This window comes from Saccopteryx leptura, chromosome 2, assembly GCF_036850995.1.
Source record: "Saccopteryx leptura isolate mSacLep1 chromosome 2, mSacLep1_pri_phased_curated, whole genome shotgun sequence".
NCBI classification, from domain to species: Eukaryota; Metazoa; Chordata; class Mammalia; order Chiroptera; family Emballonuridae; genus Saccopteryx; species Saccopteryx leptura.
This window is the reverse complement of record NC_089504.1, coordinates 81,197,302-81,224,199: the sequence shown is the minus strand read 5'-3', so window position 1 is coordinate 81,224,199 and position 26,898 is coordinate 81,197,302. Positions and strand designations below refer to the sequence as shown.

The 26,898-nt window shown below is 37.8% G+C and overlaps 1 protein-coding gene across 3 annotated transcripts in view; it reads right to left on the bottom strand.

Moving 5' to 3' along the window:
• FOCAD (focadhesin) overlaps positions 1 to 26,898 on the bottom strand; it is a 342,443-nt gene that overhangs the window by 172,037 nt on the left and 143,508 nt on the right. For all 3 annotated transcript variants that reach the window (XM_066368255.1, XM_066368257.1, XM_066368256.1), the window contains exon 11: positions 17,299 to 17,556. In XM_066368255.1, coding sequence (XP_066224352.1) covers positions 17,299 to 17,556 — 258 coding nt within the window. The remainder of the gene's footprint in view (positions 1 to 17,298; positions 17,557 to 26,898) is intronic.

The following is a 26,898-nucleotide window of genomic DNA, read 5'->3' as shown; positions in this document are numbered from 1 at the left end:
CATATGGCACTTCAGTGTTTTTTTCATGCATAAGGCCTTGTAAGCTTTACGACACCTCTGAGAGGTAGGAATTAATAGTGGTTGGTTGGGATCTTACATGTGTTTAGACTCATTATCTGATCCAGCGATGATCCTTATTAGGCTTTAATTCAAGCTCTGTGGATTGTCTCATAGGCTACCATCCAGAATTGTTTTAGAGGGGTTGGGGGAGTAGGGAGAGAGCTTTAGATAGGCCACCTAAAAAATTCGGTCTGGGTTGCAGCTTTCTATAATCTTCAGAAATAATAGTCTGGGGCTGAGCAAGCCATGAGACAGTATAATTAAAGAGGCAAGTTTCAAATAACTTACCACTTTTAGAAAAAAGAAAAGCATTTAAATTTAAAATAAGCCTTCATATAGAATAATTTAACTAGTGTCAGATGGAACGAAGTCATCCCTTATTCAGCTCCTTTTTGAAAACATATTTATGGGGGCTTAAATTTTGGTCCACCTTAAAAAAATAAGCGATATTCAGTACACACTAAATGGTCAACTTAATTTTTAACGAATAAATGACATGGCAAGAATGGTTCAGGTACTTGTAAGTAGTAGATCTCCGGGTATGTCTTCATTGGCTTTTGAACAGTTTCAAAGAGCAGACTCGAGGATTCATTAGCTCTTAGCACATATGAACCTGCTCCAAAGGCAGCCAAGAGAGTTGCCTAGCAACAGTGCATTTTGCATCTCTCATCATCCCCAAAGATGCTGCTACAGCAGCAGCTAGGTCAAGCCTCTCATTAGCAACCTGACAAAGGGTTTCTACCTCTCATTTTATTAAATTATTTTTATTTCCAGGTGAAGCTCAAATATCTATGTATTATTCCTGACAATATATTCCCTTCCCTCTATTTCTCCTTCTTACCAATCCCCATTTCAACAGATATGTTTTAATGAACCCATCAAAATACCTGTAACAAAAGCAGGCACTGAGAAGTCCAACAGAATTTATATGCCTATTCACATTACTCTAACAGTTCCATATATTTTAGGCAATAAAGTAAGGAACATTTAGAAGAAAGGATGGAAAAAGATACTGAAATAAAATGGGAAGAAGAAAAAGTCAGTTATTGGACTTCAAGATTAAAAAAAAATTTACCCAAAATATATGCAATGCTACTGTTATCTCTTTCTTATCCCTACAAAACATTAATCTAACCATTTAGTAAAATAGCAAAAGGCAGAAAAATTCCTGAGTGGTAATAAACCATAACAAATGGATTGACAATTTATAATGAATGTAATCCACTGGAAGGGAACTCTGGTTTCCAATTTAATAACTGTTAGAAAGCTTTATCTCAGATCAATATTTATTCATTTACTTCTGAAAATATTTCTTAAAATATTTACTACTGACTATGGTTGCCATACTGAATTAAAATATATACTCACATAATCTTCCCCATATATACTCAAAAGAGGCTTAAAAGAATATAAACAAAATAAGCAGACTTTCCATTTCATGTATTTTAAAGTGTCTAATACAGATTTTGGCACAGACCGCATACAACCTGGTCTCTGAGCTTTCATGCTATCATGAACGTATCTACGGAAAAGACTGTAGAATGTGTGTGACATGTTACGAAAGATAAAGTGTGGTACTAATTGTCTCAGATTAAAAATGGTGTAGTGAGGAACATTCAAAGGCACTGTCATTGTACCAAATCAAAGTAAGTAAAAATTTTAAGTGAACTGAAAAGAAAAATATGATTTTTCCCTGAGGCCCCTCCCCCTCTTTTAACATACAAACAGTGAAAACAATGAATCTTTAGTAGGATTTCCCAGAAGGATATCATTTACCACTAAAATATTTCATTCCAGCAGTTGAAAGACCATAAAAGGGTGAATGTCCTCCTGAGTCTCTAATAACGATAATAGATCTTGTGTTACTATTCACAAGTGACCTCTCAGTCAGGCGATTTAATTTTTCCCCCTCTAGCATGGTTGGTTTCACATACAGTGTAATAACAGTTTTTGCACAACAAGACAATCCATCCGATTAGAAGGCCTGTGTTAAGTCTTTCATGAACAGCATGTGTCATCACAGCTTCAGCTAGCATTTTATTTAAGACAACTTAATATAAGCATGCATGATTTTTCCTTTTTCTATGGTTCTGAAAAAGATTTCTGTACTTTCTTCAGCAATTTTGCAGACCATTGCTTGAACTCCCCTGGCTTTAAAAAATAACTAGGATCTCATCAAATGCTCACTGAGTACTTTAAAACAGGTACCTTGAATTCTCTACTAGGTAACAGAAATGTGCATAAGGTTCGTGGTGTCTACATGGGTTAAATGAAATTCCACTAATGTCTCAAAGGAGAAAAAACATGAGAAGGACAGAATGGGCATAACTGTTTATTGCAATTACTTTTATGCTTCACAATATTTCAGCCCGGCACCATTAATTATAAAGACAATATGACATTATTGAGAAAAGCTTTCAAGTGAATTTTGTGACCTCCATTTTTAAACCTCAGCAAAGCACAGAAAATTTAAAAGTAGAAACGAAAGGGAAAGGTATAAAATAAATCAACCATCTGGAATCTCTACTACAATAAATGGTTAGGCATCATTCATTACCCACAAAAGCCTAAACCTAAGAAGGTCTACACATTTCTTACTGCTTAGCTAATGAGATTGGGAAGGTCATATCGAGAATTTCTGCAGTAACAGTTTTGGAGAAACTCTCAGGGGTTCCCTTAACCTTACTGTTTTTTGTTTTTGAGACAGAGAGAGAGATTCAGAGAGGATTAGACAGGGACAGAGAGACAGGAACGGAGAGATGAGAAACATCAATCATTAGTTTTTCGTTGTGCGTTGCAACACCTTAGTTGTTCATTGATTGCTTTCTCACATGTGCCTTGACAGTGGGTCTTCAGCAGACTGAGTAACCCCTTGCTCGAGCCAGTGACCTTGAGCTCAAGCTGGTGAACTTTTGCTCAAACCAGATGAGCCCGCGCTCAAGCTGGCGACCTCAGGGTCTCGAACCTGGGTCTTGTGCATCCCAGTCCGACGTTCTATCTACTGCACCACTGCCTGGTCAGGCAACCTCACTGTTTTTAGTTGATGCTGATAGGCTTGGCTTCCCTCTTCCATCTCTGGATCTGGGCAGGCTCCTCTGAGAAGCAGAGTCAGCACTGCTTTGCTACCAGTCTAGGAGTGTCTCTACAGCAGCAAGCCCCAAGCTTGCCATTGCTCCATGGCAAGCAGCCCAAACCTACAAGATTAAGTTCTTTTTAGTTTTTTTGATGCAAGTAAAATGTTCTCTTCTGGTTTAATTGTTCCATCCCCTCTAGCAATCCTGCTTCTTTCAGCAGAGGCCTGTGTACCCCCTAAGCAGACCTATGAGATGAGATAAGATCATTCCGCTGTAGTTCTCTTGCTCACGCTGCCCATATTTATCCACAAGAAACACTAATACGCCCTTTGCTTTTACAAGTTCTAGGCATGCAGGCCAATTCCTACATTGCAGGAGGAGAGCCTCACTCCCACCACCACACAAGCTAGCCAGTCCATCCCTCTCTTCGATTTTTTAGAAAGTTGCAAATTCACTGTACACATCTGTCCAACCCAAGTACAAAGGATACACATCCAGCTGGATGGGGGGAGGTGGAGTCCCACTGCAGTCCCTGTCACTAGGATTGAGATAAGAGGCTAGTACTTCTAGGACTCAGCACTTCAACAACTTGCTACAAGAATCTTCTCTTGCCTGGTCCTGTGGTGGTGCAGTGAATGGAGTGTTAACCCAGAACGCTGTGGTTCAAGGCCCCAGGCTTGCCCAGTCAGGGCACATATAAGAAGCAATCAGTGATCAACTAAACTAAAGCAACTAAGATCTCGCTCCCTGTCTCTGTCCCTCCCTCTCTCTAAAATCAATAAATAAAATCTTTAAGGAAAAAAAATCCTCTCTTTGTCCTCCATTTCCTAACTTCTAGACCAGGGGTAGTCAACCTTTTTATACCTACCACCCACTTTTGTATCTCTGTTAGTAGTAATATTTTCTAACCGCCCACCGGTTCCACAGTAACGGTAATTTATAAAGTAGGGAAGTAACTTTACTTTATAAAATTTATAAAGCAGAGTTACAGCAAGTTAAAGCATATAATAATAATTACTTACCAAGTACTTTATGTCGGATTTTCACTGTTTGGTAGAATAAATCTTTATAAAACAACTTACTATAGTTAAATCTATCTTTTTATTTATACTTTGGTTGCTCCGCTACCACCCACCATGAAAGCTGGAATGCCACTAAAGCTGGGCGGTAGGGACCAGGTTGACCACCACTAGTCTAGACCCTCAATATGCTGTCGCAAAACTCATGTTGGTATCTCAAGGTTTCCAACAAACTTCCAACATCCTGTTGTACACCTATCTCTTCTATAGCTGATTAGCCCCACTTTTGACAAATTCTCACCTCCCACCTTACTGCAAGGCTCTTCAGGATCTTGATCCCAAATGCTTGCACAGCATCCACTTAGGGATCATTTTCTCTCTCCCTGTACATCCTGGTTTCATACAACAATGTGACCTGCCACACATTTGTGTCTTTGCATATGTTCTTCATCCTGCTGAGAATGCCCTCCAGTCCTCTGTGTCAGGAAAACTCAAGGGCCTCTTTATGTATGTTCCAGACACTTATATACCTCTTCAATGGCAATTCCCAAAGTGTATACAACAGTAATTTTAATACCTCTGTCAACCGACTAAGCTCTTTGATTCCTGAAAACAAAGGAACTTTCATTTTAGTTTAATCAGGATGTATCACATAATGTGTTATCTATCATCTATTTATCTATCTATCTATTTATATTATCTGACTAAATCAATGACTTGAAAATGGTTAGTAAATAAAACAGGACCTAAAAAAAATGTATCTACAGTGTTTCAAGCTGAATGATAATTCCTTGCAGATCAAGTTGCACCATTAAAAACTGAACACAATTTAACAATTAAATATATACTGCTCACAAAATTTAGGGGATATTTCAAAACAAATATGAAGCAATAAAATATCCCCTAATTTTTGTGAGCAGGGTATATAAGAAGAGTAAAATACCACTGGTATAATTATCACTAAAAATAATTCAAACTACTAGAAACAATGAAAGCAGACAAGAATGGACTATGGAAAAAATGTTAAAAGAAATAAAATTTGATTACTTTCACAAAAACACTATAAAAAAACTAATGAGGCAAGTGTTGCCAAGTACCAGTCCCTGCTGATACATCTTAATGAGTAGATAATCTGATCATTTTAAATTGTCACATTCATTGTACTAATGTAAATGAGCAAACCAAAAGTACCTAAAAAAAAATAACTTCAACATCAGCTTATGTTTCAACTTAGCCTATATCAAATTACCCAGAACACTAAATTAATAGGATTTCATTTAATAAGATTTTATTGTAATCTAACCTAACCTAATCCTTCTCCCTGGACTCTGCCCTGTTCCCTCAATTAATTTGGGTAACGCATGACAATATTACAAAATAGTTTATTGTTTGTAGAGTAGGTACATACATCTACTATTTTTGTGTGTTAATTCAATCAGGCAACAAAACAGGTAAAGCCAGGAACTGTCTAAAATTACTAGGAGGCAAACAAGTAAAACAGTTTCCCTTGAATAATTCCTTTTATGAATTTTAAATCTAATTGTGATATATTGAAAATTTCCTTTGAAGAGAGCTTACATTCAAGATAACTACAGGATACTTCAAAATGCTAATTTGTCCTTACTCATCTCATTCATCTTTAGTGCTATTTGACTCTGTGATATAATAAATTCAAGTTACACATATTTTTATATGCTTATTATCTTTAGATAGACAAAAAAGTATAAGTTGTCTCGTATGCAGACATGATTCACTATCACAAGAATGCTAATAAACAAGAATGACAAAGAACAAGATCTCCAAAACTCTAATCAAAACACAGGATGCCTAATACATAGAAATCATCTCAAGTCACTTTTAACTATTTGCCTGGCTCAACTGAGTGTGAGCCTGTCTACCCATTTTAAATAAACTGACTTTAGGCTGCCCAGTTTGATTACATAAACAGTCTTAAAAACTTGCCAGTCTATTTTACTATAGCTATCATTTTGAAAAGCACAAAATTGTCTCTGCTGAGGTAGAAGTCCAAAAATGTGCTCAAAAGTCAAAGAACAGAATAAATCTCAAGGCTTCTGGTAAGAGTACTAACATAGCTGTCTAACTTTAAAAATTCTAGAGTAGACTTTTCCTACCAAATCCACCAAATCATGACCCATCCTGTCAGTTATAGCTACCGATAGTGGCTATAATTACCACTAAGTGTCAGTGGCTTTCTTTCACTCCACAACAAAAAAATTAAACCTGACTATAAGAGAAAATTACTACTAGTGATTTGGTTCACAAAGTAAAGAACTACTTCAGGACCTCCAAAAATTTATTTATTCCACTCTCTGCCCAACAGCAGTACTCAAAGAGGATCATATGTTACATATAAAAGTACTTCACACACAATAGAAACAGGCAATGTGATTCAGTTCATTCAAAGATGTTCTTTTTTTAACTTGTTTTGTTCAGTGACACTTAGCTCATGAATCACATACTTCAGACAGCCTTCCTATTGTGACTTAGCTGCCCCTTTCTGGGCTCATCCAACACCCCGTGCTTCCCTGCATCGTAGCACTTACCACAGGTTATTCTATTGTGTATCGCCCATCTTTCTTATGCACTTTGAGTTCCCCAATAACTGTCTTCATATCCCAAGGTCCCATTTAAGTGACAGTCCCCAAAAAAGGTTCTCCATGACTATTTACTGAATGACTGATTCTTTCATATGCTTTGAAGATCCTAGAACTGTATGTCACACCAAACCTTTTAAATGTTTCGAATCTAGGCCCTGGGGGGTTGGCTCAGTGGTAGAGCATCAGCCCAGCGTGTGGCTGTCCCAGGTTTGATTGCCAGTCAGGGGGCACATCTGCTTTTCCACCCCTCCCAATCCCCCTTCTATAGCTCTCTCTTCCCCTTCTCTCTCTCTCTCTCTCTCTCTTTCTCTTTCTCTTTCTCTCTCTACCTCTCCAGCAGCCATGGCTATATTGGCTTCAATGCATTGTCCCAGGCATTGAGGATGGCTCCATGGAGCCTCTGCTCTGGTGCTAAAAATAGCTTGGTTATGAGCATGGTCCCGGATGGACAGAGCATGAAGCCAGATGGTAGTTACCAGGTGGATCCTGGTCAGTGTGCATGTGGGAGTCTGTCTCTCTACCCCACCTCCCTCATTTGGAAAAAGAAGAAAAAATAAAATAAAGTGTTTTTAATCTAACAACCAAGGTGTAATTTTCTGAACAATGTATAAACACTTTCTTTTTTTTTTTAACAGAGACAGAGACAGAGAGAAATGTATAGATAGGGACAGACAGTCAGGAACGGAGAGAGATGAGAAGCATCAATCATTAGTTTTTCGTGGCGACACCTTAGTTGCTCATTGATTGCTTTCTCATATGTGCCTTAACCGTGGGCCTTCAGCAGACTGAGTAACCCCTTGCTCGAGCCAGTGACCTTGGGTCCAAGTTGGTGAGCTTTGCTCAAACCAGATGAGCCTGCACTCAAGCTGGCGACCTCGGGGTCTTGAACCTGGGTCTTCTGCATCCCAGTCCGATGCTCTACCCATTGCGCCACCACCTGGTCAGGCAAACACTTTCAAAATAAAAGAACTACAACAACATATCAATATTTTTCTATTCACTAAAATTATATTATAGTACTTGATTAGATTTCAGAATCTTCCAATTATCATCATTAAAAACAAAAATATATAAAAAAATATTTTTTGACCATTGAGCAATAACCACAATTGCAAACATGCTTGCTGATGCTATTTCACTTAGACCTTCTCAGTCTTTGTTTTGATATGTACTTACTTACATGAGTCATGACTCTGTCTACGTGTGTTCTAGTTAGGTATAAATATCTGACTAAATGTGATTTGCCTATTTATAGAAAGGCCAGTTGAAGCTAACATAATAGAGGCAAAAATAATCATAATAAGACTGAAGATCTGGCCAGATTTCAAACAAATGTTGAGATTCCTACCTCTCTTAGCATTTAGTTTTCTGTAAAACTGACTAGGACAATCTAAAAAATGTAAATCTAATGAACCTTGTTTATTCTTTCAAAAAAAGTTTGTTAATATTTTAACTAAAAGTTGTAAAGAGACAGCATAGCATATTGGGTAAGGGCACACACTCTGGAACCATGTGTGCTGGGTTCAAATCGATTGCCGATTACTAGCTGTGTCACTATGGGAAAGTTACTCAAACTCGGTGCCTCAGCTTCCCAAATAGCGGTGGTACCCATCTTAAAGGGCTGTGAGTATTCAATAAATTTGTTAATATATGAAAATAAGATAATTAGAATAGTGATATGAAATTAGAAAATTAGAATAGAATATGAAAGCATGCCAGAATTGGCTACTTTTATTAGCTGTCACTTTGTTCAAGAAGAAAGTTCAGCTTCTAAATGAGTAGCCTATGTTTAAACCTAGGGAGTTGACATGGATTACTTCTGTAGATATAAGAAAATGCTTCCTTAAATAAGATTCTTCTCTGATTTGAAGGGCTGACTATGGGAGCAGATGGTAAGGGACGTCCAGTGGCAGCTTCACTTTAGGATGTGTGGCCATGACTTTAGTAAGCAGGGGACCAATATCCCCTTCTCCCTTCCCTATCCACAGAATAAAATTGGAAAAATTTTATTCTGGCAATGGTGGACTTCAGTGCATTTTTCCCTTTGAGCAGAATTCCTCATGCCTGTTATGAAATTCAAAGTTACCACAAAATCTGATTCCCTCTGAATCCTTTACCCACATAGAAACCAACTAAGCAGGTTTTAACCAGAAGAGAAAACTACTGCTACCTGATTTTCAAAGGGAGTGGAGATACTCCACTGTTCTCAATGCAGTTTGGGGCACCATCCTTGCCAACTTCACCCCATTCTTTCTAATGCTTGGTGTTCGGTGACACAAGACCAATGGCGTTTGTTTCAGTATATCAGTAAGCTAGTGTCACAGTGATACAGAGTTGAACTGATAATCACAATCAAATAACTTTTTCAGCGAGAACTGTAAGCAATTTATAAACTGTAGACTCCTCAGGAGAGACTCAACCCATATTAACACTCAATAAAGGCAAGAAATTGACACAGAACTATCTCACTGAGTATAAACTCTATGCTTTCTGCAAAAACAAAACTGGCAAAACATTAAAAGGTTCAAATGTCAGTAAAAATGTTGATTATAGAGATAGCTGTGTGGGTTTTATAAAGAAGAAATAAAGATAGTGCCACAGGATGGAAGAGATACATGACTTTGTATTTTGGTCTGTGTTCCTCTTTATCTAATTGCTTCATGCTGACAAAAGCATCCCAATTTTGCTCTAGGCATAATCAGTGGGAATAGTAGTATAGCACTCCTTATCTATAAAGCTCTTTAGTAAAAGTATTGTACATTCTGGCTTCTTTTTACTGTTGTGAAGAGCAGCCAGACTTCAGGAAGCAGACTGACCTCAGGGGGTAGCAATTCATAGAACTTGGTGACAATAGAACAGAGTGCAAAGTATTCCAAGTCTCTTTGTGCAAGTTCTTTTATGGAATATATTTTCTCCTTTTCTCACAGCAGTAACTTACAGATCATTAAATTTCACATATTTCCTTTTCATTTTCCATGTTAAAATATGGCTTATGACACAGAGCAGAATTATCACAGGATTCTGCCCTGAAAGTCAACTTTTCACTATTTGATAATATATGACTTTTAAAAGACCAGCAAGTCAGGGGCCATGAACCTAGCCACATAAGTGATTTCAAATGGCTCAAAAGTATGTAAACTTTTACAAATGGAACAAATTAAGTCCTGAAGACATTAAAGGATAAAATAAAATTATCAAAGATTTCAGTTGTTTCCATTAAGCAAGACCTTTAGTTAAACTTCACCACCGAAGTGTAAAAACAAAGTTAAAGGCTGCAGAGTTGTAAAATGCAAATCAAAATAAAACAAACAAACAAAAAATACAAATCTATCCTCACTTCCAAAAAAGAAAGAAGAAAGCAAGTATCAAGGGTCTGAAAGAGGCATTGAGTTTCACAAAGCCTAATTTATTAAGCTCCTCGGTGAGGGTGAGATTTTAAGGAAGGAACTTGTGGTTCTCTAAAGTCAAAGTTGATTAACTTTTCCTATTTGGCACATACCATTTTCTAAATCAGTCAAAAGAAACTGAAATGCCTTACATATAGTATTTAGAGTTATTCCATTGAAGTAGGCATACTGAGTTACTACAAGATTTTATTTTAAACCAATTTGGCCTATCTAAAAAATTATTAATCTTTATAGTTAATGTTTAATTCCGATGCCTAAGTAATATCGACATTAACATTTAACAATATAGTAGAAACAAAGGGGAAAAAAAACATTTTCTTAAGTTCTAAAACCACTAACAAGTGTCCCTAATCTCCAAAAGACAATATAATCTTTTGTCAGGTGTTTTCTCTACATTTATTTATAAGACATACTATTAAGCATCTAATGATTCCTATAAAGCTTTTGTAGAATCACACATATGTGAAAAATAGCTTCCTACAACATCTCTATTATTCTCTAAGGTATAATGCTTCAGATGGAGAAATCTCAATACCAATGTATATAGAGGAGCCATAGTTAATAATATAGCTAATAAATAATTATAATAATTTGATATATTAAATATATATTAAGTACATATTTAATACATTAATAGAACATAATAAATAATTAACTAATAATATAGTTAATACAATTAAGCTATTAAATATTAGAGGGTTCGTGAGATAAATAATATCCCTTTCTTCTTAAGCGGTCAGTGGCCAGAGAATATTGTGGGAGATTAGTGGGGGGCATCCCAGGTAGCTACAGAGAAATTATCTGAAGCTGACAGAGGAAACATGGGTAACAATTACTGGAAGCTAAAGTCCGGGTTGGCAAAGAGCTACACATAAAATCCAAAATGGAAGGAAGGGATAGAAAGAAGCCAGACACAATCAGGTATATGGAATGGACTGACTCAGTACAAAATGTGCACTACCTCTTAGTAAGTGTGTATTAGAGGCACACAGTGCAGTTCACACAGCCAGACGTGGTTCTGAGCAAGTGAGAGGTCATTGTGCTGGGCTCTTATGAATGGGCAGATGGGAGTCACTCAATACTTATTGATTAAATATGATTATTAAGCTCTTCTTAAGGAGGTTATGTCAATCTCACACATTCCCAAACTGTTCACAATCATTTTATATAGTTTGGTAAATCCCTGCTAAGGTTTTGAAATATGATTTAATATTGCACTTAGAAAGCTATAAATTAAAGTTCAGAAAATATCACCATTGAGGTCTAGAGTCAATATTATCCTTTAGTTAACTTAAGCGAGCCTATGTTTAACATTCATCCACTACCACTGATTTCACACCAGATGTGATCAGACCCTGGACAAATTAGGGTAGAAAATAGCTGTTTTTTCCTCTGAAGAGGAAAGATTAAGGCCAACTAGACATTACGGTACATGAGCCAGGAAACAATGTGCTTCAATTGTCATTCAGGCATCTATGAAGGCAGCCTGGAGGATTTAGTTCAAAATGTAAAAAAAAAAAAACATTACTCACAGTTATCAGAAAGGCAGTAACTATTATATAAACATAACCAAAAAGCATGTGAATCTATCAACTGTTACTTCCAGGAAAATAAAAATAAAAAACTATGGAAATACATGGCACTCCATTTATTATAAGCATAAACTATGATATGGAAATTGCCCTCTAAACTAAATCAATGTGTTGAAAAATTTCAGGACCAATGGAAATTCACAGGATTCTCATTCTTGGATCTCTCCCCAGAATACTCTAAGATATTCTCTCCAAGAATATAACAGCATTTAACTTTTACTGAGCACTGCCTGACCTGAGCTTGTATCTTCTGCAAATTAAGTCTGATGTCTGCATAGGAAACCTATAGGAATTACTAGTAACTACTGACAACATTTCTAGACATAGAAAAAAAAATCCTTACTCTTTTTTTAAGTGTTAATTTAGCGTTGTGGCTTTGGGTAACTATCTGGTTGTTTTCACATCATATGTATCTAGTTAACTTTAAAATGGTATTCACAATGCCAAGTTTCCTTCAGACTACTTAGCTTCATAATCTTCCATGGCCCTAAATGTATCTAATCTACAGGCAAATGCACACCAGAGGAGAACCAAGTGAGAGACTCAAAATAAAAACTTACTGGGGAAGGGGGATCCATCAAACTACATGACAAGTAAGAAGTAACAGAATTACATGTTTTATAAAAGCAAAATTTCTTATCATTAACACAAATGTAACATAACTGGCTAATATTGATAATTTATATTACTATTAATTAGTATTACTAAAAATAGTTTCTATTAATAGGTACTTTAGAATAATAGCAGTAATACCAAAGCATACTTCATGTAAGGCACATCTCTTTCAATATTTGTCACATAACACAATACTTAATTAAATATACCATAGGCCAGCAAATTCTACTATAGAAGTTAAGTGACCAACAAAATGGAAGTGAAAGACAGCCTCACAATTCCTATTTTTACCTACCTAGTTACTTAGCTTTTGCTTATCAGTAACTGAGATTTTTCTCTACTATCAATTTCCCCATGAATGTGAGCCAATGATTGCTAATATATATTGAATATAATATAGCCCTTTTCTATAAAGTTAGAAAAGAACACATGAAATATGAATACATTTCATGTAGTCTTGTCAATTTGAAAAAATAGATAACAACCCAGTAATAAATCACAACCCTAACTTGTTTCAATTGAATCTACTTCAAGGACCTACTCACAACTTGAAGAATTGCTTTTTAAAAGTAATCTGCTGTTTTTGGCTGCTTCTCCTTGTAGCTAAAGGCTAGTGAAATGATATATGATATGGTATGGTCACTTCACTAAGAAAAGTGAGAAGAAAAAGCACAATTTCTGGGATATTTTGTTCTTTTCAAAACATTTGACTCCGTCTAAATAGGCAGTGGCACAGTGGATAGATCATCGGCCTGGGACGGAGAAGACCCAGGTTCAAAACCCTGAGGTCACCAGCTTGAGAATGAGCTCATCCAGCTTGAGCATGGGCTCACCAGCTTGAACGAGGGGTTGCTGGCTTGAATGTGGGATCATAAACATGACTCCATGGTTGCTGGCTTGAAGCCCAAGGTCGCTGGCTTGAGCAAGGGGTCACTGGCTCAGCTGGAGCCTTTGGTCAAAGCACATATGAGAAAGCAATCAATGAACAACTAAGGCGCTAAAATGAAGAATTGATGCTTCTTATCTCTCTCCCTTCCTCTCTATCTGTCCCTGTCTGTCCCTCTCTGTCTCTCTTGCTAAAAGAAAAAAAAAAACAACACTTAACTCCACTTGCAAATTCTTATTAATAACATTGCCTTTGCTTCTGCATGAATTTGTATAATTATATTTAAACATTTCATCTTACCATTCATCTTAACAAGCACAATTATACTAGGTGTTTTCTCTCATTTTTTTCAAAACTAATCAACAGAAGTATAGCATACTGACTTCAATTATGGCACTGCTTCTTAATAAACATTTATTGAATAAACAAATGAACCTGATAGTCACTCCAGTGTTTACCATTTTCATCATGGCATACATGAAAAATAATATGCTTAAGCATACTAGCGTAAGTAAATAAATATCAGGTGGCCGGAACCTACCAGCAAGGACTTCTGGCACCCTGACCGTAGACAACTACTTGGCTACCTGAGAGCCGATAGGAAGAGAATAATGTAAGCACACTTAAAACACCTGAAACTCATTTACAGCATTTCCGTGTACCCAAAATGCTAAGAAGTTCTCCATATTTGTTTCCTATTTTGCATATTCCTACTTTAAAAAAAAACCCTGCAAACTATTTTTCCTTTGGGGCCTCTTCCCTCCCTCATTCCACATGATCCTGGTGGCATAGATCATTTCAGGACCCTGACACTTCCCTCATCTCCATTCTACGCAGGATCATCAATTAAAATGCCATAATGGTTGATTCAGTGTGGGTCTATGCCCCAAGCAAGCCAATGCAAAATCTCTCCAACTCTCTTCCTTATAAATTATTTATATCAGATTATAAGGCTTTGAGCTTCAGCCAATTCACAGAGGAAAGAAAAAAAAAACTGTGTAATGGATACACTGTCTAGACCAGGGGTAGTCAACCTTATTATACCTACCACCCACTTTTGTATCTCTGTTAGTAGTAATATTTTCTAACCACCCACTGGTTCCACAGTAATGGTGATTTATAAAGTAGGGAAGTAACTTTACTTTATAAAATTTATAAAGCAGAGTTACAGCAAATTAAAGCATATAGTAATAATTATTTGCCAAGTACTTTTATCTCAGATTTTTGCTAAGTTTGCAGAATAAATCTTTATAAAACAACTTACTATAGTTAAATCTATCTTTTTATTTATACTTTGGTTGCTCCGCTACCGCCCACCATGAAAGCTGGAACTCCCACTAGTGGGCGGTAGGGACCAGGTTGACTACCACTGGTCTGGACCATAGTTGTTCTAAATTCTAGAGCAAATAAAAATAGATTAGGACAGGAAGGTTTCTGTTACTTGTAACCAAAAGTATGACTCTAGAAAAGCAATTTTCAATCTTTTTCATATCATGGCACATACAAACTAATTATTAAAGTCTGTAACACATCAAAAAATACATTTTTTGTTGATCTGACAAAAATAGTTATAATTTTGATTCATCCACACAAGACAGCTGTTGTTTTATTGGCTGTTATCATTTTTTTATTTGACGGCCTAAGGGAAAAGACATCAGTGTCCCTAACTAAATAGTCAGGTATTGTATGTTTTAAAAATTCTTGTGGCACACTAGTGTGCCTCTTGCGATGCACTGGTTGAAAATCACTGCTTTAGAAAAGGAAAAATATCATATGACCTCGCTCATTTGAAGAATCCAATGAACAATATGAACTAAGGAATGGAATTGAGACAGAGGAGATCTCAAAGGGACCAGAGGAAAAGAGAACAGAGGGAAAGGGGATGATAGGATGGGATAAAGCTGAAGGGAAGGGGGGAAGGCGCAATGGGGAGGGGGACAAGGGAGATGTTGAGAGGAATACGGGCGTGGGGGGATGCATTTGGGGCAACACTAGAATCTATGTAAACACAATAAATTAAAATCAATTAAAAAAAAAGAAATCACTGCTTTAGAATTTCAAAGACTTGATGTATTTCCTGAGTATCAACACATTTACGTATTATATGCAATATATGTTTTTACACCTGTTATATTCATAGATCAGGTAACCTACTATATGACGTCTTTAGAAAATCTCCAGACATTAGCTGGCAATAACTATTCTAAAGATATTATCCTACAAAGTGTTAACACTGAAAGAAAACTTTTGGTAGAGGCAAGACCATTAGGGAAGGGGAAGGGAGAAATTAAGTAGGAAGCAAGATGAAATTGGTCTCATTATGCATACACCATGAGGCAAAGGTAATTTGAGAACATTATAAACCCACCTGCAGAATCAGACCAGAAGAGGTCTGGTCACAAGAATAACTTTTTGTGAGATAACAGTTGTTATTTCCTTGACAAAAGGGAATTCCAAACACATTAACTTCATATCTTAAATAAACATTTATCCACCTTGACTGCCAAATTTTTTCCTATAGAAATACATATTAAACTAAGGAATATGCATTTTCCATAAAGAAATGGACTTTTTCATCATTATGCTTGAAAAAAAAACGCAAGCAGATACTAATAAACAGAAAATAATAAAAATGCCATACCTATTTAATTAGAAAACCCCCTCACAGAAAATACCATATTTCCCCATGTATAAGACACACCCTTTTCGAAAAATTTGGGGTCTAAAAACTGGGTGCATCTTATACAGTGGTTGTAGTTTTTTGACTTGCATTTCCCATAGATGGAACTGAGGACGAGGCATTATATGAAGACAGTAATTCACCATCAGAGAGAGGAGAACAAGCTAGTGGATGGGAGTTTTGACAGTGATGAGAAGTTGTATGAATTTTACGATGAGTAAAACTTGAGTTCAATAACTCCATGTAATTTTTTTTCTTCAAATTTCAGACCCCAAAATTAAGGTGTGTCTTATACATGGGAGCATCTTATACATGGGAAAATACGGTACATTCTACAGATCCTACCCAATGGAAAAAATTTACAGGGTATGTACTATGCTAAATATGTGGTTATTTTAAGGAGGTGGTGTCTTAATAACATCTGACTGCTTTCTTATTACACTCCAAGTTCTATGCAGATAGCAAGAATGATTATTTATCCTCATATCCCAGCATGTTGATCTATTATACCATAGATAGCAAAAACTCAATATTTTTTGAATTGTTAAATGACTGAATAAAGATAGGATCAAATTGCATCAAGAAGAGATTAATGCCTTTTGTATAAGCACCTTTAAATGCAATTATTTTGCATCTACTTTATTTATTTTTATTAATTAATTTATTTTTACAGAGACAGAGTGAGTCAGAGAGAGGGATAGATAGGGACAGACAGACAGGAATGGAGAGAGATGAGAAGCATCAATCATTAGTCTTTATTGTGCGTTGCAACATCTTAGCTGTTCATTAATTGCTCCCTCATATGTGCCTTGACCGCGGGCCTTCAGCAGACCGAGTAACCCCTTGCTGAAGCCAGCGACCTTGGGCTCAAGCTGGTGGAATTTTGCTCAAACCAGATGAGCCCGTGCTCAAGCTGGTGACCTCGGGGTCTCGAACCCGGGTCCTCTGCATCCCAGTCCGACACTCTATCCACTGCGCCACCGCCTGGTCAGGCTTGCATCTACTTTAAAAGATCAATATTAGAACTAAGGATTATACATCTTAGAATAGGCTGCAAGAGTTAACAAAAGAATTATAAGTGAGCGAATCCACCAATAAACAAAAATACCAGAACAGTATCATGGGCAGATTTCCTTGAAAAGTATGCTTTCATTAAAGAAACATTTGCATCATTAAGTATACACAACTCAGAGTAAAGAGAAAAAAACAACAGATTGGGAAGATAAGATCAGAAAAAAAAAATCAACCTATAATTTAAAACTGATCAAAACACCCACAATGTAAGAATAATCCACAATTCCAATAGTTAAGCTATCACCATTACTGTTCCATATTTTCTTTCTTTACCTGAGAGGAATCTGCTTGGGCTAATTCTGTAGTGACCTTCAGTATTTGGCGCAGATTTGGTCCCTTATCTTCAACAAGGAGGTGAACCAGCAGAAGAAAAACATGTACAGGGATCACTGTAGTAATAGGGAGTAAAGACGCTACTGAAGCCAACCAGTCAGTCGCTGCAGACTCTTCTCTCATTACTTCTAGGATCCTCCAGGCTGTGAATATTGAGCCATATGTGCTGGTTATGGGGAACACAAGCTTGTAGGACAGCTGAAAAATAAATTCAAAAAAGGCATAAATAAAATGAAATAAATATATTGGTCAGAAATATATTTCTGACATTCATTTATATTTTACATTTCATTGTAAAAAATCAATCCTTCCAACAAAATGAATACAGGATTTTCAGTGCCCAAATCTGTCTGCACATATTTGAACTAATGGAATCATACAAGGAGAAAACAATTGTTATAAGGAACTCTAAAACAGTTTATCAGTACTTTTCCTCTTATTTACCATTTGCTCCCAGTTAAGGCAGAAAAATTGGATCAATAAATAAGACCCAGAGGTAACTCAGTTTGGAAAAGCTATTATCACTAAGAAAGTGATCACTAATGAAAAGATAGAAAAACCAAAACAAAAAATACCCACTGCATTTGCCCAGCTCCAGACCCTGGATAAGACCCAGCCCTAGGCTGATGGCAGACTTGGGCTAAGGACAATTCATTTTTATAATAAACAGTATGTTGATAGGAACAGAGTTGGTTCAGCTGAAGCCTGAGAATTCATTACTAATTGTGAATAACTTCTGCAATAATAGCCTGACAGCTCTAAACTGAGATGATACCCAAAGAAGATGTTATGCTTAAGTCAATCTGAAGTGGCTCATCACAAAAATAAAACAGTGCAGTCAAGGGATAGAGAATGACAGAACTCTGCCAAGGGGGACTTTGTGCCCAAATAGCTCAGGAGAAGCCATAGACTTAAATTAAAGAGGTGTTAGATATAGCCTGCTAATAAAATAATTTGATTATGATTATAATTAGCTACAAATTAGAAATCTCTAAATAATAACTGTCCTGTTATTGGAGACTATTTTATATAGATAAGTTTGAAAATGGGAAAGAACGAAAGTAAAAGTTAAATTTTATAAGATTTTAAAACAAAAGGTGAAGGGATTAAGCAAGAAGATACATCTATATGGCACATAGACATGGTCAACGGTCTGGTGCTAGCCAGAAGGAACAGGGGTCAGGGGGAGGTGGAAGTGGGCAGAGGAGGGATCACTGGGGATGGAAGAGACTTGACTTTGGGCGGTGAACACACAAAGCAGTGTGCAGATGATCTTTTATTGAGTTGTACACTTGAAACCTGTATGATTTCATTAACCAATGTCAACCCAATAAATTCAATTACAAATAAATAACAACTTTATTGAGATACAACTCCCATAACAATATCCATCCTTTTAAAGTTTACAACTCAGTGGATTTAGTAATCCATAGTTATGTAATCATCATCCGATCTAATTTTAGAATATTTTCATTATTCCAAAAGGAAACAACACCATACCCACTAACCATCACTGTTCATTCACCCTGACCCCCACTCCCTGGCAACCACTAATTCACTTTGTTTCTCTTCTGGTTGTTTTGTATAATAGGCACCACACAATACACGGTCTTTCTTGACTGGCTCCTTTCATTTGGCATGTTTTCATCCATCCTGTAGTGGCATCAATACTTCATTTCATTGTCCAACAATATTCCATTGTATGAATGTACCATTTTTATTTATCCATTTATCAATTATTGGATATTAGGGTTGTTCCTCTTTTTGGCTATTAAACTGAATAATGTTGCTATGAATGTGCCTATAAAAGTTTTTGTGAGGACACAGGTCTTCAGTATCTTGAGTATATGCTTAGGTTTTCAATATCTTGAGTATTTGCTTAAAAATACAGGTAATATTCATTTAAATATAAATGACACCATAAAAACAAATGAGGAATCTCCATTTTTTTTTTTTTTCTGAAGTTGGAAACAGGGAGGCAGTCAGACAGACTCCCGCATGCGCCTGACCGGGATCCACCCGGCACACCCACCAGGGGGCGATGCTCTGCCCATCTGGGGGGTTGCTCTGTTGCAACCAAAGCCATTCTAGCGCCTGAGGCAGAGGCCTCAGAGCCATCCTCAGTGCCCGGGCCAACTTTGCTCCAATGGAGCCTTGGCTGTGGGAGGGGAAGAGAGAGACAGAGAAGAAGGAGAGGGGGAGGGGTGGAGAAGCAGATGAGTGCTTCTCCTGTGTGCCCTGGCTGGGAATCAAACCCGGGACTCCTGTATGCCAGGCCGACACTCTACCACTGAGCCAACCAGCCAGGGCTCCATCTTTATTGATATAAGAACATCTTCCACATGAAAATATAAGATACAAATAGTATGCCTGGGTGTCTCTGGCTGGATAGCTCAGTTGGTTAGAACAGTGGTTTTCAACCACTGGTCCAGATATGGCTGCCAGTCATAATCTTCAAACAACATCAGGGTAGTTAACTCTTTTGCAGACCAGCACAAAATTTCTGGAGGATAAGTCCACAAATCAGCACTAGAAAAAACACTGGGTTAGAGCATCGTCCCCATATGCCAGGGTTGCAGGTTCAGTGCACAAACAATAATCAACCGATGAAAGTGTAAATAAGTGGAACAACAGATCGATGTTTTGTTTTTCTTTCTCTCCCTTCCTCTCTCTCCCTAAAAAATAAAAAAATAAAACAAATTTTTAAAAATAGTATGCCTGTAATACTATCAATTATTTTTTTAATGGTGGGAGAAACACTATGTATTTGCATTAGCTTGTAAATACAAAGTACCTAGACAAATAAAAAATCAATTAATATACATTTTTTACTTGAGAGGATGGAAACTGGACAACCAGAATCGAGGGTGAAAAGGAAGCTACTCATTGTCTATCACTTTATAATCTTTGAATCATTTCTATGTATTACAATTTATTAAAATTATAAATTTTTTAAATTAAATATCCATTTTTCTTAAGTGAGAGAAAGAGAAGGAGGGACAGGCAGACAGGAAGGGAGACAAATGAGAAGCATCAACTCATAGTTGCAACACCTTTAGTTGTTCATTGATTGCTTTCTCATATGTGCCTGACCAGGGGCTCCAGCCGAGGAAGTGACCCCTTGCTCAAGCCAGATCAAGCCATGCTCAAGCCAGCGACCTAGGGGTTTTGAAAGTGGGTCATCAGCATCCCAGACCAATGCTGTATTCACTGTGCCACTTCCTGGTCAGGTAAGATCTAAATTTATTATAGCTTTCTTTCGCTCTAACAAATATTTTCTTTCCCCATAATGAAATTTATTAAAGATATAGCTAATTTCTTTAGACTAATAACAAGCAGCACTGGCCTTGATATTTAAAAGACAAGGACTTCAGGACAGCTATGGCAACTATTGGCTGTTATAGAATCTCTCTCAGCCTTACTTTTTTCATTTGTAAAATGGAAGTTATAACTACCTTTCTGCCAAGATTACTGAGGTCAATAATAAGACAATGGCCCTGGCCAGTTGGCTCAGAGGTAGAGCATCAGCCTGGCGTGTAGAAGTCCTGGGTTCGATTCCCGGCCAGGGCACACAGGACAGGCTCCCATCTGCTTCTCCACCCCTCCCCCTCTCCTTCCTCTCTGTCTCTCTCTTTTCCCCTCCCGCAGCCAAAGCTCCACTGGAGCAAAGATGGCCTGGGCACTGAGGATGGCTCCATGGCCTCCACCTCAGGCGCTGGAATGGCTCTAACTGCAGTGGAGCAACACCCCAGAAGGGCAAAGCATCGCCCCATGGTGGGCATGCCGGGTGGATCCCGGTCGGGCGCATGCGGGAGTCTGTCGGCCTCTTCCCCTACTTCTTACTTCGAAAAAATACAAAAAAAAAAAAAAAAAAAAAAACCAAAAAACAAAAAAAATAAATAATGAGACAATTATGAATAAAGCACCTAGCATAGTATCTAATGTTGCAAAATACAGAGAAATATCACTGTCATCTTTAGGAGAGAAAAATAAAACTGGCAGATAAGAGTATAAAAGAAAATAATTGGAAATCACCATGAACCATAAATTAAGTCTAAAGCAACAACAATATACAGACATGTAACAGTAAACATACTGAAACAGAAAAGCAACCCTACTTTACTTGAAGTATGTTCAGGTTTAGGCTTTCCTTTTTGTTTGTTTGTTTGTCTAAAGTTAAAACCACAGAAAAAGATACAATGTTGAATAAGACATCACAGGACAGTCTCTCTGGACCAGTGAAGGACAAGTATAGTTCACTGGGTCCCAGCGCAAGGATGCAACCAAGGGTTTTCTCTCAGCATCAGCTAACAAATCCGATCCCCAAAACCTGTGAGAGGACTTGTGAATGTGCTGGTAGACTGTGTTTTAGAGAAGAAAGTCGCTGTTTGAAAATAAGGGAGACTTAGGTTAGGCAAATTATATCGCAGTAAGAATAAAAAAGAGAAAATCATACAAAAATAGCATTTCAGTAAATATTATGTGGTTGTAAAAGATCCTTTACAGATGTAAAAGAGTTGAGAACCTTTTTTTATAGAGCATTTTTATTTAACAAAAATGTTCAAGCCCTGGCTGGTTGGCTCAGTGGTAGAGCATCAGCCTGGCATGCAGGAGTCCCGGGTTCAATTCTCAGCCAGGGCACACAGGAGAAGCGCCCATCTGCTTCTCCACCCCTCCCCCTCTCCTTCCTCTCTATCTCTCTCTTCCCCTCCCGCAGCCAAGGCTCCATTGGAGCAAAGTTGGCCTGGGTGCTGAGGATGGCTCTATGGCCTCTGCCTGAGGCGCTAAAATGGCTCTGGTTGCAACAGAGCAATGCCCCAGATGGGTAGAGCATCGCCCCCTGATGGGCATGCTGGGTGGATCCCGGTTGGGCACATGCGGGAGTCTGTCTGACTGCCTCCCCATTTCCAACTTCAGAAAAATACAAAAAAAAAAAAAAAAAGTTCAGGTATGTTAAATATTAACAATAAGACATATCTATAGCAGTACTTCTTTTTCTAAAGATATTTGAAAAAGAAATCATGAGTACAGATGAACACTATAGATTTTCATTAACTTTGAAGAATAATACTAATCTATCATAATAACAAAACAGGTTTAACAGAAGTGGAGCCAGGAGTTGAAGGGGGCGGTAGAAACTCAAACCTTGAGATTCTTTAAAATAGAACAGTTTTTGATAGAAAGGATTTCACAAAAGACCCCAAAAAGCCGAAGCAATCCTGAGACAAAAGATTCAAGCTGGAGGTATCACACTACCTGACTTCCAATTATACTATAGAAATACACTAATCAAAACAGCATGGCACTGGCAGAAAACACACAGATGAATGAAATAGAATTGAGAGTCCAGAACTAAACCACAGGTATATGGGCAAATAATTTTTGACAAAGGAGGCAAAAACACACAATTCAGAAAAGAAATCCTATTCAATAAATGGTGCTTAAAAAAAATTGAAAAGCCACATACAAAAGAATGAAACTAAAATTAATTCAAAATGGATCAAAGACCTAACTGTAAGATAAGAACAATAACTTTGTAGATGAAAACATAGGTACAAACTTATGGACCTTGGTCATAGAGAACATTTTATGAATTCAATCCCAAAGTCAAGGGAAGTAAAAACAAAAATAAATTATTGAGACTATGTCAAACTAAAAAGCTTCTACACATCAAAAGAAACCAACAAAACAAAAAGGCAACCAACCAAATGGGAGATGATATTTACAAACATCAGCTCCCACAACAGGCTAATATCCAAACTATATAAAGAACTCATACAACTCAATACCAAGCAATCCCATTAAAATATAGGGAGAGGACCTGAACAGACAGTTCTCCCAAGAAGACATATAAATGGTCAATAGGTATATAAAAAGATGCTAATCTTCACTAGCTAATAGAGAAATGCAAATCAAAACTACAATGAACATGACCAGTGGTAGCGCAATGGAGAGAGTGTCGACCTGGGATTCTGAGGTCCCAGGATCGAAACCCCAAGGTCTCCGGCTTGAGTATAGGATCATTCAAATGATTCCATAATTGCTGGCTTGAGCCCAAAGGTCACTGGTTTGAAGCCTAAATTCACTGGCTTGAGCCCAAGACGACTCGCATGAGCAAGGGTTCACTGGCTGAGCTAGAGCCCACCAGTCAAGGTATGCATGAGATGCAATCAATGAACAACCAATGATACAAATATGAGTTGATGCTTCTCAACTCTCTCTCTCAATAAAAGAAAACACCACCTGACCAAGTGATGGCTCAGTGGATAGAGCGTTGGACTGGGATGCGAAGAACCCAGGTTCGAGACCCCGAGGTCGCCAGCTTGAACACAGGTCATTTGGTTTGAGCAAAAGCTCACCAGCGTGGACCCAAGATCGCTGGCTCGAGCAAGGGGTTACTCGGTCTGCTGAAGGCCCACGGTCAAGGCACATATGAGAGGGCAGTCAATGAACAACTAAGGTGTCCCAACAAAAAACAGCAACTGATAATTGATGCTTCTCATCTCCTCCATTCCTGTCTGTCTGTCTCTATCTGTTCCTCTCTCTGACTCTCCCTGTCTTTGTAAAAAAACAAACAAACAAAAAACAGGTAATAACAAGTGTTGAAGAGGTTGTAGAGAAAAAGGAACCCTCATTCACTGCTGATGGGAATGTAAATTATACAGCCTTTTTGAAAGACAGTATGGTGGTTTCTCAAAAAATTAAAAATAGAGCTACCATATGATCCAGCAATCCCCCTACTGGGTATCTACTGAAAAAACTTGACTATATTGGTACACAGAGACACATGCACCCCAATGTACATTGCAGCATTATTCACAGTGGCCAAAACATGGAAACAACCAAAGTGTTCCTTGATAAAGGCTTGGATAAAGAAGATGTGGTACTACTCAGCCATAAGTAAAAATAAAATACTGTCTGATCAGGTGGTGGCACAGTGGATAGAGTGTCAGCCTGGGATGAACAGGACCCAGGTTTGAAACCCCAAGGTTGCTGGCTTGAGCCCAAGGTCACTGGTTCATATGAGAAGCAATCAATGAACAACTAAAGTGCTACAACTATGAGTTAATGCTTCTCATCTCTCTCCCTTCCTATCTATCCCTGCCTGTTCCTTTCTTTCTCTCATGCTTAAAAAAAAATTATGAAATACTGCCATTTGTGACAACATGGATAAACCTCTAGTATATTAAACTAAGTGAAATAAGTCAGTCAGAAAAAGCTAAGAACCATATGATTTCACTCATATGTGAGATATAAAGCTGAAACTCATAGACACAGACAACAGTTTGGTGGTTACCAGAGGGAAAGGGGTGGGGAATAGTAAAAGGTACAGGGGGCCAAATACATGGTGACAGAAGATGCTTTGACTTTGGGTGGTGGGCACACAATGCAATATACCAATTATCTATCATAGAAAGGTACACTAGAAACCTGTATCTTAATAATGAATACCACTGCAATAATTTTAAGAAAAAAATAAATAAATATAAAAATTGTTTTTAAAAAATTGCCCTGCCCAGATAGGTTGGTTGGTTAGAGCAGTGTTTTTCAACCAGTGTGCCGCGGCATACTAGTGTGCCGTGAGACATGGTCAAGTGTGCCATGAGGAAATTAAACATGGGTCCCCAAACTATGGCCCAAGTGCCGGATATGGCCTGTGGAGGCTATTTATCCGGCCCGCCGCCAGCCGCCTCCATCCGAACATAAACATTCCCCTCACAATCCCTCCAGCTATCAGCGACAGGAAGAGTGTAGGCACAGGGAACGCTCACTGACCAATCACCTTCTAGGATTCATCCCGACCACTAGTGATGAACCAATAGTAGGCCGCCTCTCATCCACACCCAGGAAGGTCCCTGCTCGGGCTGTCATTGTCATTGTGTGGCCGCAGCGAGTAGTTGAAGCTGCTACTCCTCCCCATGGTCCCGATTTCTAATCCTGGTCAGGACTGGAGGTAAATGTTGCCACCTCTAGATGAAGCCTCAGCCTCACCTGGTTATGTCTATCCTGATGGTGTATATAGATATTTGACCTTTTTCTTTTTAAAAGAGGCCCCCGCAGAGGGTGATATACAATGCATCACAATGTTATCTATATTATATATGGCCTCCTGAAGGGTCATCTTCTTAAAGAGCTCAAATCTCTATATACACCATCAAAACAGACAGAACCAAGGCCCCTGCACCCAGCTGACCAGGGGATTTGAACCCACAACCTCAGGGAGAACTCTAGTATTTATCAGAATCCTTACCTAGAAAGCAAACTTCTCAATCTGACAGTAGAGATACTCTAAGGACTTATGATGTTACACAAGTACTCAACATTTTCTAAAATTGATTTTGTCCAGTCTCTATATAGAGAGAGTATTTGCCAAATTGATTTGAACCCACAACCTTGATGAAAGCTCCAGTATCTATTAGCAGGACTGTATATATGAGGGGATACATGGGACTGTATATGAGGGGATGTTACGTGGGACTGTATATGAGGGGATGTTACGTGGGACTGTATTTATAAGGGGATGTTACGTGGGACTGTATATGAGGGGATGTTACGTGGGACTGTATATGAGGGGATGTTATATGGGACTGTATATATGAGGGATGTTACATGGGACTGTATATATGAGGGGGTTATCCTTTTTTATTTAACTTTTTTTAATAAATGTAATTTATTTAAACTTCAAATAAATTCTAACAGAGTGTCATTTTGTGTCATTTTGGTAGGTGGTGTGCCCCAGGATTTTGTAAATGTAAAAAATGTGCCACGGCTCAAAAAAGGTTAAAAATCCCTGGGTTAGAGCATCATCCCAAAGTGTGGAGGTTGCCAGTTTGATTCCTGATCAGGGCAAATACAGGAATGGATCTATGTTTCTTTCTCTCTCTGTCTCTGTCTCTCTCTCCACTCTCTCCCCCCCCCCTTCCTCTCTCACTAAAATCAATACATAAAAATTTTTTAAAATATTTTTAATTTTTTAAAGAAGAGATATACACTCACCAAACCAGGAATAGAAGACTGGATTGGATAAAGCCTCAAGAGGGTCTTTCTGTTGTTTACCTCTATGAAGAATCTATTCAAGAGGTGAGAGGCTTGGGAGAGGTTGAGTATCATCAAAAGACAACCCACACCATCCTCAGCATCCACGCTAAACAGAAGATAATGACAGAAGTATAAAACCTAGGACTTACTAATTCCTTTTAACTTCCAATCATGAGCTTTTCAGAATCCAGTTTACTTCAACTTACTACTGATTTACTGTTTCCCTGTAAATCTGAAACTCTTATTACTTGCTAATTAACAATTCCTTGTATTAAATTTTCCTTTGTTCAAATTCCCAGTGTGGTTTCCATCTCCTGACTGGACAGTGACCCATACACTGGTGCATTTCCCCCTCCCCACCCCCACCACATTCTCTGGGCACAAGGGCAGCAAGATTTTAAGTGGTTTTAGAAATTACAAGTGTTTAATTATTTTTTTAAACTAGGAGAATAAGTGGTTTAGTAGCCTAACAGAAGAGGATCCTATTTTATATATAACCCT